General features: G+C 43.2%; 1 protein-coding gene across 1 annotated transcript in view; it reads left to right on the forward strand.

Annotated features, from left to right (window-relative positions):
* ZFYVE26 (zinc finger FYVE-type containing 26) overlaps nucleotides 1–13,383 on the forward strand; it is a 62,227-nt gene that overhangs the window by 10,272 nt on the left and 38,572 nt on the right. The window contains exons 9-16 of the mRNA XM_068543759.1: nucleotides 654–817; nucleotides 3,296–3,499; nucleotides 4,528–5,145; nucleotides 5,611–5,697; nucleotides 8,041–8,109; nucleotides 8,747–8,898; nucleotides 10,804–11,005; nucleotides 11,978–12,241. Of these exons, the coding sequence (XP_068399860.1) occupies nucleotides 654–817; nucleotides 3,296–3,499; nucleotides 4,528–5,145; nucleotides 5,611–5,697; nucleotides 8,041–8,109; nucleotides 8,747–8,898; nucleotides 10,804–11,005; nucleotides 11,978–12,241 (1,760 nt within the window). The remainder of the gene's footprint in view (nucleotides 1–653; nucleotides 818–3,295; nucleotides 3,500–4,527; nucleotides 5,146–5,610; nucleotides 5,698–8,040; nucleotides 8,110–8,746; nucleotides 8,899–10,803; nucleotides 11,006–11,977; nucleotides 12,242–13,383) is intronic.

Raw genomic sequence — 13,383 nt, forward strand, 5'->3', positions numbered from 1 at the left:
AGCTTGACAATAATCCTGTGAGGTAAACACCAATATTATCCTCATTTTAAAGGTGGGGCACCTGAAGCCCACAGGTGTTAAATAAGATGCCCAAAGTCACACAGCTAGTGAGTGTGGTCCACATTCTTAGCCACGTGTTATCTTGGAGCACATTTTTATTCAACAACTGCCTCTTGAAATGTGTGCACGGCCCTGTGTTTTCCTGATAACTTAGCCTTGGGTCTTCCCTAGATCTAGGTTCTTATTTTGTTCTTCACCCACCTCACCAGCACTTCTGAAGTCGAGTAGGCCGCTGGGGGAAGTAGCAAGGGGCCCTGACTCAAAGAAAAGCAGAGAAGCTCGTGTCAGCTCTCAGCTAGGAAAATTACAGAAATTAGGAAGCTTAATCTGTGGGCCCTTTCTAGACCCTGCTGAGCACAGAGGCCCTTCCTAGGTCCTTGCTAGACAAGTGAAGCCAGCTTGATGAATGTCCTTCCCTGGGGGTAAATAAATGCTATCCTCTATCATAGACCAACTGAAACTTAGTGTTCGGGGAAGTGAAACCTGTGGTGTTACAGGCCAAAGAGAAAGAATAAGAGGGAATGGAGACTGGTCTTTCTCAAAGCAATTATATAAACTGCCTCCCCTTCCATCCTCCCAACTTTCCCTTTCAGCAACCCCATACCAAAGAGAGATCTCTTGTGTCACTTACATGGTGGAGAAAGCCACTCAGTGCTCTACTCTCTCCATCACCTTACAAACCTTCCAGCCGTCAGGGAGGAAGATGTCCTCAAGCTCCTACAGAAGGTGCCAGCCAAGGACCCCCAGCAAGAGCATGGTGAGTTGGCGATGGAGTGACCTGGGCAAGGTTCCCTCTTAGGACAATCTTGCAGATGTTTCTTACAGCACAAGATTTATCTAGATGTGATTGCTGGGATCTATCAAGATGGGTGGTCCAGCAGGTACCCTCTAAATTAGTGCTGTTTGCCACAATCAGATTACAAGATGTAGGGACATCTTCCCCTTTCTTGGTGAGGCTTGGGAATCCTATGAGAACAATTCCATAGGAACCTTTGTCCTCATGGATCCAGCTCAGGAACCATGAGCATACCCTCATTTCACTGAAACAGAATTAGGCACTGCCCTCTGAATTCACAGCATTGTCATTGGCAGTATTTATGCAAATTCTTGGTGAGTCTCTCCATGCTTCATAAGCTTTCTTACAGCACATTTTGTGCCTTCCTTCCCTCCCATATCTTCTTCATAGTCTATTGAACAGGTAAAGAGTCTTTCTTCTAGAAGATTCTTTTTTTGAGTTTTTTTTAGAGTTTTTCTTTTAGAAGAAAGACTTGCCTGAAACAGTAACAAAGCCTTGTTTTAACCTTAGATCTTTGCTTAAAATTCAAGTCCCCATTAACAAACTCACTCTTTTTGCTCTCAAAAATCATATGATAGTGTGGTCACAACCTACTACACAGGCCAGGGACCTTACTTTTGAGAGAAACAAACATTCTCATATGGCAGTAGATGTCTGTCAGCCTAGATATTGCTTTGATTTACTTTTTTAAAGGACCTACCACTAATTGTAAAACTAGTGTTACTACATTTCTATATTTTTTTGGAAAGGTAGACAACTTGTTTAGCAGATTTCCTAAAAGAACTGGGAACTCTCTGTTTTCTACATACAAGTACAAAAGGCTTCTGAAGAAGTGTTTGAAATCTGTCCCTGATGACCCACCAGAACACACTTAGAACTTGAACTTGGAAAAGGCAAAAGAGGAGTGATAATAGGGCTGGGACTAGGGTGAGGCAAGAGAGGCATCTGGGGCAAAAATGTAAGGAGCCACTCCCTCTCAGCGTGCTTGCAAGTCCTGGCTCTGGGCAATAATGCCATGAAGAGGTCAAGGCCATAGAACAATATTGACTTTGTTCTGCTTATTACCCTGACCTTGGCAAGGCCAAGCTTCTAAGAAGTAATCACTAGGAAACCTATACATAAAGGGGCTCGTTGCAGCATTGTAGTAGCAAAGCATCCCTAACTATTCCAACGTCCTGCCCTTGAGGAATATGCCTAGACAAGGGATTCATTCAGTAGAACTATATGCAGCCAGCAGAGATTTAGTTTGTAAAGAAACATAATCAAATGCTTATGCTCTAAAGGATTTTTAAGAAGTAGGAAAATTAAATAGTATATAAAATGTTACACTCAAACACATACACATGTACACAAAACTACTAAAGGGGTTAAACTAGAATGTAGCAGTGGTTGTGTTTAGCTGGTAGGCTTATGGGTGGTATTTTTTTCTTCTTTTTGCTTTATTACATTTAATGTTTTTTCTTTGAACAGGTTATACTTTTGCTATGATAAGAATTAGGGGTAGATTAAGATGTTTAGAGATTCTGTAAAGATGGTAACCTTCCTTCCTCCTAAGTTCAAAACAAATTTTTAATGAAAAATTATAAATTATTAAACAAGTGTACAGAATCTCAACAGAGTTTATGTTTTTTCTCATGATGTCTGCTTCAAGGCTTTCCTAAAAATATCAAGTATTTTTTTTTTTAAATGCCGTGTTACCTTTGCTCTCTTATTTCTCAATCTAAACACATTTTAAGCCTGCCTCTTGGGTAATGTGGCATTCGAAAGGTAGACCAAACATGTACTTTAAGTTTTATTTTTTTAAAAAAGGAAAAACAAGTATTTTAAGAAATGTAAGGGAAAGACTTGTTAAATAGCCATGAGGCCTAGGTTGAACAGACATGTAGAGGGGAGGTTGGTGGGGAAAAGGAAACCGAGAGACTGAAAGTTGTTGAACAGAAAAAAAGGCCTGGAAGGGACGCAGATCACACTGCCAGAAAGGAGAGAGAGTGAGAACACCTAGGGGACTAGCAGTGTGGCATCTCTTTGCTTCAGCCATACATGCAGCCCCTGCCTGAAAGAAGCATCTCTGGGACTTCCCTGGTGGCGCAGTGGTTAAGAATCTGCCTGCCAATGCAGGGGACACGGGTTCGAGCCCTGGTCTGGGAAGATCCCACACGCCACGGAGCAACTAAGCCCGTGCACCACAACTACTGAGCCTGCGCTCTAGAGCCCGCGAGCCACGACTACTGAGCCCGTGTGCCTAGAGCCCGTGCTCCACAACAAGAGAAGCCACCGCCATGAGAAGCCCGTGCATTGCGACGAGGAGTGGCCCCCGCTCGCAGCAACTAGAGAAAGCCCATGAGCAGCAATGAAGACCCAATGCAGCCAAAAATAAAATAAATTTAAAAAAAAAAAGAAGCATCTCTGAAGTTCTGCCTGTTTCTCTCTATAATTCAGATTCAACTGACGCCGTGGTCCCTGCGCACCTGAGCCGCTGTCAGAACCTGACACTCTACCGGAGCTTCTGTGCCATGAAGTATGCCATCTATGCCCTCTGTGTGAACTCACACCGGCACTCCCAGTGCCAGGAATGCAAAGACGGTCCCTCTGAGGACCCGGCCGCGGCTGCAGAGCCAGTGAACGATTCTCTCTCCTCCCCAGGTGCAGCGCCACCCCCCACCCCTTCCCTGGAGGGAGCTGGGAACAACCTGTCCCAGCAGGTTCTTTGTGTGGGAACCCTTTGCCACCAGGGCTGGGAGGTGGCCTTGGTTTTATTATGCCCATGAATAATTTCATCCATTTATCAGCCTCCGTGAATCAAAGGGACATGGAGAAAGCAAGTGATTTGCATAAGTTCTAACAGAGCCTGAGCACCTAGTACAGTGTTTTCCAAATGCTTCCTTTTTTTATACCCCAGTCCACAGTAGATAGCATTTCACACCACTCCAGTTTGCACCTAGGTATATAATTTGTGCTTTCGTGTGTATGTGTATATGTGTGTATGTGATGCGTAAACTGAAATAAGTTTTAAGAAACATTACTTACCCTTCCAAACAGAGCACACTCCCGATTATTTTTCTGTTTTATTTCATTTTTTCAAATGCAGCCGTCTAAGTCAGTGTCATGGGTCACAGCCTACAGTTTGAAAGAACCTTCTGTCCTATTAGCTCTCATTTTTCTTAAAAACTTATAACTCCTTACCTTGCCTTCTGTGACTGGTGGTCAAGTATCTCTCCCTTGCAGCTTTGGAATAGACCTTCACCTCAGAGCATGGTCATTTTCTTAAGAGATCTGGGTAGGCTGTGATCACCTGTAGTATAACAACGAGTGCAAACAGGAATTGAGGAATAAGGAGTCTCCAGGCTGCCTTCATTCTAGGAACTGAAATATGGAGTGCTTCTCAGAGATGAGGAGTAATGTAATTTTAAAAAGCAGAAACAAAATAATGAGTGTTCACTGAACTGTACTTTTAGTTAAGGGAGCAAAATCTTTCTACAAATCACGAAAAGACATGGCTCAATAGCCTCTTAGTCTTCTGACTGTAACCACAGTTCTCTGAGTCACTACAAAGAAAGAAATGAGTTAAACTTGGGAGAATGTTTGAGTCTGGCGGGTACTGTTTCTAATGTTTGCATTTTCTCTCTTTCCTTCTCTTTCTCTGGCCTCTTCTTTTATACATGCGTCTTCAGGTGCTTCAGATCTCTTTTCAACATACCTGGCCAGGTGTCAGCAGTATCTGTGCAGTGTTCCTGACTCTCTGTGCCTGGAACTTCTAGAAAACGTCTTCTCATTGCTCCTCGTCACCTCTGCTGATCTCCACCCAGAGCCTCACCTGCCCGAGGACTACGCTGAGGATGATGACGTTGAGGGGAAGGGCCCGTTGGGTTTGAGGTCCCCGTCAGAGAGCCCTCAGCACGTAGCACAGCCTGAGAGGAGGTCAGAACACGGTTCCCTGGGGGCCTCCAGGAGCCTGGCCTACACAGTTCCAAGCTGTCTGAAGGCAGAGCCAAAAGACAGTTCCCCAGAGCCTCACAGGCACAGCTTTTTGGACCTAAAGCACTTTACTAGCGGTGTCAGTGGGTTCCTGGCTGACGAATATGTAATGGGGGCCTTCCTCAGGCTGCTCCAGGAGCAGCTGGATGAGCTAAGCAGCCGCAGCCCCCCCGAGAAGCCAAAGCTGCTTGAAGGCCAGAGTGGCTTGGGCAGCAGCAGCAGAGACGGACTGCAGAGCCGCCTGCACCAGTTCTCCAAGGTTCTCTCTGAGGCCCAGTGGAGGTACAAGGTGGTGACCAGCAACCAGGGCTCAGGTGAGAGAAGATAACAGAAAGGGAGGAGGGAGAAAAGTCTCGGGAATGTGGGACAGCTAGGAGTGCATGAAGTCACACTAGTTCGGGGCATATCGCCATGGCCACCTGTGTCAGAACTCTGGGGTACCGCTCAGCGTCGCACAGGCCAGTCCAGATCTTCCCCTACCTGTTACCCCAGGAGGTGGGTCAAATCAAAACTGATCACTTTCAGAAGGGGGAGGGGCAACATAGGAGTAGGGGAGTAAGAGGTACAAACTATTAGATATAAAATAAGCTACAAGGATATATTGTACAACACAGGGAGTATAGCCAATATTTTATAACTATAAATGGAGTGTAGCCTTTAAGAATTGTGAATCGCGATATTGTACACCTGTAACATATAATATTGTACAGCAACAATACTTCAATTTAAAAAAAAAATTGATCACCCTCCTGTATGACCCACTGGGTTTGCTGTTTCAGAGGAGCAACCCTCCCGAAGATACCGGCCCATCGCCACATGGCACCCCCGTCTCCGCCGGGGTCGTCGGACAAGAAGGAGCCGGGCAGGTAATCTGAAGAACTCTCTCCATGCCTCCTTCCCACAAGCGGCAAATGGTATAGTGCCACTTGTCTAATATTCTTCAAGATAAAGCAGTTCTTAAAGTACCTTAACACTAATGATAAAGATAAGATCTTAAAGTATCTTAAAGCAATTCACCTTTAAGATAAGGTACAAACAAAAGTGATCTAAGATTATCCTAATCCCACTCCCCCAAAGTAACCCTTGCTAATAGTTTTCTTCGAAAAATTCTCCATGAAATACAAGCATGTATATCATTTTAGATATACAGATGCATCATACTACATATAGAGAACTGTAACTTTCTTTTTTATTTATATCCTCTTACATACGTAAACGTATCATACTCTATATTGAGAACTCACTTCTCTTCACTTATTTTAAAGGCTGCTTAGTAGTCCATTGTCATATGTACCCTTTTGTGGGCATTTAAATTGTTTCCAGTTTTTTACTATTATAAACAATGCTACAGTAAACGACCTTGTACGTATGTCTGTGCATACTTGTGTGAGTATATCTATAGGATAAGTCCCTAGCAGTATAATATAGAAGGTCAAAGTATACGTGGGTATAAAATACAGATATAACAAATTGCCCCAAAAAAAGGTGGACCAATTTACATGCCCATCACCTGTATGTAAGTGCCTATTTGCATATACATTCATCAAAAATGGGTAGTATCAGGTTTCTGTTTAGTCTTTGCCAATATGATTAATATAGTAATAGTGTGTCATTGTTTTAATACTAATTTTTAGTTTGAGATTGAATGTCTTTTCATATATTTATTGGCCATTTATATTTTTCAGTCTAAGGTACATATTTTCTGTTGGGTTTGTCTTTCTTGTTGAATTGTAAGAAGCTCTTTATACCTGAAGGAAAATATTCTGTCATTTTGTGCTACAAGTTTTGCTCCAATTTTGTCTTTTGACTTTGATTATGAGTTTCTCTAAAGGAGTTTTAACACAGAAGCATTATACAGAAGTATTAAATTTTTAGATAATCAAATTTCCATTATGGTTTTTGGTAGTTTTTAAATAATAAACAGAGAGTTCATAAAGAGTTTCCTGTGTGCTAAAAAAAATACTAGGTTTCTTGAGGGAGGTGAATGAGGCATAAACCAGGACTTTGCCTTCAAGGAATTCATAATTTACCTGCATAGACAGTATACAGTATACATGAAAAACTTAAACTGCCCAGAGGCACGGCCTGAAAACAGAAGAGATCTCATGGAGGGGGAGGTCAGCATAGTCTACAAAGGCAGAGAAACCGGTTTTCTGAAAGAGTTGACTTTTGAATCAAGCTCAGAAGAATGAGTAGGCTTTAGCTAAGTGGCAACAAGAGACGTAAACCTGCTGACTGGGGTGGAGACTACCACGGGAGAAACATGGAAAACTTAAAGGCTGAGCCCCTTAAGTTGCTCAGTTGATTGGTTTGAGTCAGTTTGCATCCACCTGACCCATCCAGCCCAGAATGCACAATCCATCTTCTCTTTTCCTACAGCTGTAGGAAAGCAGGTGTTGAGAAGAAGATGCTTTTTCTCCAGGACTTTCAATATCATGGTCTTTTTTTTTTTTTTAATAAATTTATTTATTTATTTGGCTGTGTTGGGTCTTTGTTGCTGCACATGGGCTTTCTCTAGTTGCAGCGAGCAGGAGCTACTCTTCATTGCGGTGCGTGGGCTTCTCTAGTTGTGGCTCAGTAGTTGTGGCTCGCGGGCTCTAGAGCGCAGGCTCAGTAGTTGTGGTGCATGGGCTTAGTTGCTCCGCGGCATGTGGGATCTTCCCAGACCAGGGCTCGAACCCGTGTCCCTGGTATTGACAGGCGGATTCTTAACCACTGCGCCGCCAGGGAAGTCCCAATATCATGGTCTTTGATCAGCCTGGCCTTATATTTTGGTTCCCTACTTTTTCAACTATGAGGACAACTTTTTCTATGTCAGAAAATGTTGTGACCCTCTTTGGCACCCTACTGGTTCCATGTCATAATAGTTGTGCTTTGATTTTTTTTTCAGACTATTGACAGTGCTTAGTGAGCAATGGGGGTCGCTGACCCCTAGAAGTAACTTGAAAGCTCCTGGGGCTCTGAGACCCAGAGACTGGAAACCATGGGTATAAGCTACTATCCAAATGAGCATTGGGACCATATTAAGCCCACCCCTGTACCTTTGGTCTGTAGAAATTTGCATTTTACTGTAGAAGGAGCCACTGGTATAGTAGCTACCCATTATCTTCTCACTCTACCCAGATCTCAGCTTTCAAGCCAACTTCTCACTTTCTACACTGTAAGGCACTGATGGTTGATTTTTTTCTCTTTCCGCCTAATACCTCTAGATGGCCGGGACAGAGGTTCCAATCCATCCCTGGAAAGTACAAGTAGTGAGCTGAGCACAAGTACTTCAGGTATGGGAGTCCCAACCAGTTGCCAACTTCCAGCAGCTTTGCCCTGATACAGAGTTGCCATACACCACGGTGTGAAAACCTGGACTGAGCAGTTCATGCTTGTGTTCAGTGGGGAAAGGGCTATTTCACTATCAGCTGAGTTACCCATCAGTAGAGAGAAACAGAGGTGAATACCCAAGGAAGGTTGTTGGTACATAAGTCTTATATTCAAAGATGATAACATATTAACAGATACACACTACCATATATAAAATAGACAAACAACAAGGATATACTGTATAGCACAGGGAACTATATTCAATTTCTTATAATAACCAATAATAGAAAAGAATCAAAAAAAAAAGAATATATATAAATATATATATATATATATATATATATAACTGAATCACTTTGCTGTACACCTGAAACTAACACAATATTGTAAGTCAACTGTACTTCAATTTAAAAAAAAAAGAAAGAAAGAAAAAGATGATAGCATAGGTATGCGCTTCATTTGAGGAAAATTCAAGATCCATTTACAGACCTTTTAGAGAAGGACTTTGAGAAGATAGGAGTTTGGCAGCAGGTGACAGAATAGTTTTTCCTCAATTTTCTATCCCTTCCTTGGCCCCCCGACGTTCTTGTGTCCCGACAGAGGGAAGTCTGAGCGCTGCATCTGGGAAGAATGAGCTGGATGGCCGGTTGCGGCCTCAACCTCAACGTTCACTCATCCGCATGATGTTCTCCCCACCTGAGTCACTGCTGGCATCCTGCATCCTCCGGGGGAACTTCGCAGAAGCCCATCAGGTGAGGCGGGTACTTGTACAGCAGGTGTTAGGAGCCTAGGCTCTACTTTGTCACAGTAAAGAACGCTAAGGTAGGCCTTTGCCGTCTGGGACCCGCGGGGCCTCAGGTAAAGCCAGATGCTTGTGCAAGCAGAGCCAGTCAGGCGCACCTGAGGGGCCACGTCTAGCAGGAGAAGCAGGAGGGAGTTTCCATGTGTGGAGCCCGATCTTGAGCACTGTGGATTTCAAGATCCAGAAGGAGGAGACTTCAGCTGTGGAATCATCTGTTTGTATTCAGAACATAAAACAGTTTTTTAACAAGGTAAAAGAAGATATTCGGCCACAGTCAAGACGTTGAAATATTTTTGTTTCTTTCCTTGTAGTCCTTCTCTGAACACATATGTGGTTTTATATAGTTAGAAATCACTATGCAGACAATTTTTAATAATAAATAGAATGCCCGTTTAACATACAGGAAGTGTAGGGAGCTAGCAAATTAGAATGTTGTGTAGGGAAAAGTGCAGAGAGTAGAAACCAGAAAGACTGTACTCCCTCTGAGCTTTGACGTCTTCATCTGAAACTTGGAGTTAAATATCATACCTTGTGCTTGTGCTACCTCTTGGAATGTTAAGCGGATTATGTGCAAGCTGTGAGAGATACAAGAATCCTCTGCTATTGTTTAAATTTAAAAGCATAAAAGCCCACTCTTCTACTTTTTAAAACTCTCTTGGTATATTTATGACACTTGCACTGGTCCCTTAACACATAGGTCAGAATTTTTCTTTCATGTGAGTTTACTTGTTGAGGAATAAATCATGGAAACATCTAGGTGATTTGATAATTTTTACTTCACTTCCTCTGACACATTTTAGATCCTGTACTTTAATGATAATGATAATTCTATCCCTCTGGGAAGGATAGGACCCTCACCAGCCTTTCTGACACCCAAACCAAGAGGAAGTCAGTTGCGAGCCCCCTGATGCTTTACCGCTAAATGTCCTCACTTCCTCTTCCTTTCCTGGGGCTTTGATCTTTTCTTTTTTTCATTTTTCTTTTTTAATAAAAGGTTTTATTTTTAAACCTGGTTACACAGCAAGTTGTGCATATTTATAAGAAAATACCAAAAAGTATTAACCAGAAAATAAAATTACTTTTAACCTATTGTCCAGAACAACCAATACTAAAGATAAAAGCATATTTTTGCCAATGTTTTTCCAAGATGTATGTGACTTTTATAGAGAGCCAAGATCATTCTGAATCTAAAACTTTGTGCCTTTTTTACATTGTATAAGCATTTACCTAGTAACTTATTTTAGTGACCTTATGATAGTCTGATCTAGTAGCTGCATTTGACCATTCCCTGTTAACTCACACTTATTTTCAACCTGGTAATAGTTGTAGTAAATAGTGTCAAGAGTATCACCTTTATACATTGACTTTTGAATTATTTCCTTAAGAAAGTTTTTCATAAAAACGACTGAGTCAAAGAATATAAACATTTTTAAAGCTCTGTAGACTGCCAAATTGCTTTTCAAAAAGGTTGTGACAGTTCATTCCGCCACCACCCACCGAGGGTTTATTTTTACACTTTGTCATTATGGTAGATGCAAGGTAGTATTAATGTTAAATTCCCTGAATTACTGGGAAGGGAAAACATTTTTTACCTGTGTATCAGTCCTGTGTATTTTCTCTTTGAAATTGTCCACATCTTTTGCCTATTTTCTGCTGGGGCTTCAGTGGCCCTCTTGCTGACTTTTACGAGTTATTTCTACGTTTGACCTACTTTTTGAATGTCCAGTGTTCTTCCAGCCCCGCAAAGCAGATGTCTCAGGGCCAGAGTCTGATGACTAGCAAGACCTCAGATCTGTAGACACTCTCCACCTCAGCGGGCCTGCCGCAAGCCACACTCCTTCCTCTCCTGTGGCAGGTGGTGTTCACATTCAACCTGAAGTCCTCGCCCAGCTCCGGGGAGCTGCTGTTCATGGAGCGCTACCAGGAGGTCATCCAGGAGCTGGCCCGAGTAGAGCACAAGATCGAAAACCAGAACTCGGACGGGGGTAGTGGCACCATCCGAAGAACAGGCAGCGGCCGCTCAACTCTGCAGGCCATTGGCAGCGCTGCAGCCGCAGGTCCGGCTTCCCTGTTGCCAGGTGGTGAGGGAGCTGCGGGAGGAGGGTATGGGGGAGAACCCACCCAAATCAGAGGCTCATCATGAAGGTGAGCAGAAACCTAGAGAAGGACCCTTGCCTTGAAGAACAGCGGTCCTGACACCTCCAGAGTCATTTTCTAGCTGTGCCTAACCTTGCTGACCACGGTGGTCACTTACCTGCCCCTCGAGCTCCTCCATTAAGCTTGTCCTACGTGACTTAAACTGAAGAATGTGAATGCAGTTTCCACCATGTGTTTTGATGGCCATTAATCTTGGGATTTGGGGAATTGATTATTTTCTTCCCATGTAATCATTCAGGGATAAAGCATATTATTCTACTTTTCTAGCAAGTGAAGAAGTTGTCAATAACACCTGTGGCCTGGGATTCACAGGTGTCAATTCCCACTCTTGGCTGCACTGCAGAAAGGGCTCATCCTTTCATTATTTCTTGAAAGTGGAAACTTGTCCCATATTTTTACATCTCTTGCTGGTCTAGGCTCTGTATATCAAGTTACCATCACTTGTTGCTCCTTCTATAAGCTCCCAGAGATTTTCTTTACAAATTCAAAAGAATAGATGCGTATCCTTTTTGTTTTTAATATAAATGAGCTCTTCCAACAAGTACTATTTTCTACCTTGCTTTTTTTAGTGGTGTATTTTAGAGATCTTTGCTGATGAGCACACACAGATCTACCTCACTTCACCCTACTTTTAGATCCCATTTGGAAGAAGTCCTCACTCCTCTCCACCTTTTTGAGTTTCTCTTGGTCTTTCTTTCCATGCCATTGTTTTGATGCCGTAGGAGTGGGCTGTAATGATGGTCTTGATATGCATTGATGGTATACTGTGCAGAAGGACCTCAGACATTTTTTAAATAACTACTTTTCAAAATAAAAGTGCTAGTGAGAGTCATTTTAACCTCTTGCCTTGTATCCCACTGCTGGGTGTCCAGGGATGGTATTTTACTCCATCTCTGATGTGACCGACAAGCTGCTCAGCACCTCGGGAGACCCCATCCCCACACTCCAGGAGGACTTCTGGATAAGCAGTAGCGCGGTGGAGCCCACTGCCCCCCTGAGAGAGGTTCTGGAAGACCTCAGCCCCCCCGCCATGGCTGCATTTGACCTGGCTTGCTCTCAGTGCCAGCTCTGGAAAACCGGCAAGCAGCTCTTGGAAACCGCTGAGCGGCGCCTGAACAGCAGCCTTGAGAGTCGGGGTGAGTGTGCTGTTTTTGCTTGACCCTGTAATTCTCAAATGAGGAGATGGGGTTCTGAGACGCTTGATAATCGTGCAAGAAGAAAGTTATCAGGGAAGGAGGGATGGGGAGAAAGTATTATTAGTTCATTTCCTCATGTCCGGCCTGGCAACTTAAATATAGTTTACTGAGAGTCTCGCCTTCTTAACAGATATAGCAAATTCCAGTCATTTGGGGAAATTCTCTTCTGGTTTATAGATAAATTCAAGGAAGAAATATACATTCAAAAATGGTACCAATGGAATTTGTGCCTTTAAACTGCATACCTCCTCCAGAGTAAATCCCACTTAACCTAAAACCTGAGTCTGAAGCTTGTAAACCAGGTATAAGGGAAAATTTAGTGGATCACAGTTGGAGGGAGGATTGTACCTTGAGGTTAATAATATCCCAGAATGTGTATATGGAACTCTTGGAGGAATGAAGGTAGAGGAATGTGAAGAAAGAATTACGCAAAGTTCCACTCCCCACCCATCCTTGATACACACACCCAGCATTGGAAGGACTGACCAGGGAGAGAGAAAGAAACATGTTCTCTCTGAGTAATATGGAGGGAGGAATGTTGAATAGATATGATATGAATAGCCTGCCTTAGGTTCAGTGATTCGATGGGTGGACTCACAGGACTCAGCATATAGTCATACTCATGGCTACGAATTATTTCATCAGAAGGACACAAAGCAAAATTAGCAAAGGGGAAAGGTTCATGGGGTAAAGTCTGGAGGAAATCAGACACAAGCTTCCAAGAGTCGTCTCCCACTGGAGTCACACGGGATGGGCTTAACTCCTCCAGCAATGAGTTGTGACAACAAACAAGTGTGAAGTGTTGTCAAGTGGAAGCTCATTAGTGAGCCAGTGCCCAAGGTTTTTATTGGGAGCTGGTGACAGAGGGAACCTCTGCCCAGCATGTACCAAAATTCCAGACTCTCAGGAGGAAGGCAGGTGTTCAGCATAAACTACATTGTACGAACAGTTTAGGCACAATCAGTCGCTCTCATCATTTAGGGAAAGTTTTATATCAGTGTAGGAGACCGTTTACCAGTCAAGTTCACAGACACCAACCAGGGACCAACCTTGCAAGCAGCCCTTTCTAAGGATAGCAGTCT

This window comes from Eschrichtius robustus, chromosome 1 (genome assembly GCF_028021215.1).
Source record: "Eschrichtius robustus isolate mEscRob2 chromosome 1, mEscRob2.pri, whole genome shotgun sequence".
Classification (NCBI taxonomy): Eukaryota; Metazoa; Chordata; class Mammalia; order Artiodactyla; family Eschrichtiidae; genus Eschrichtius; species Eschrichtius robustus.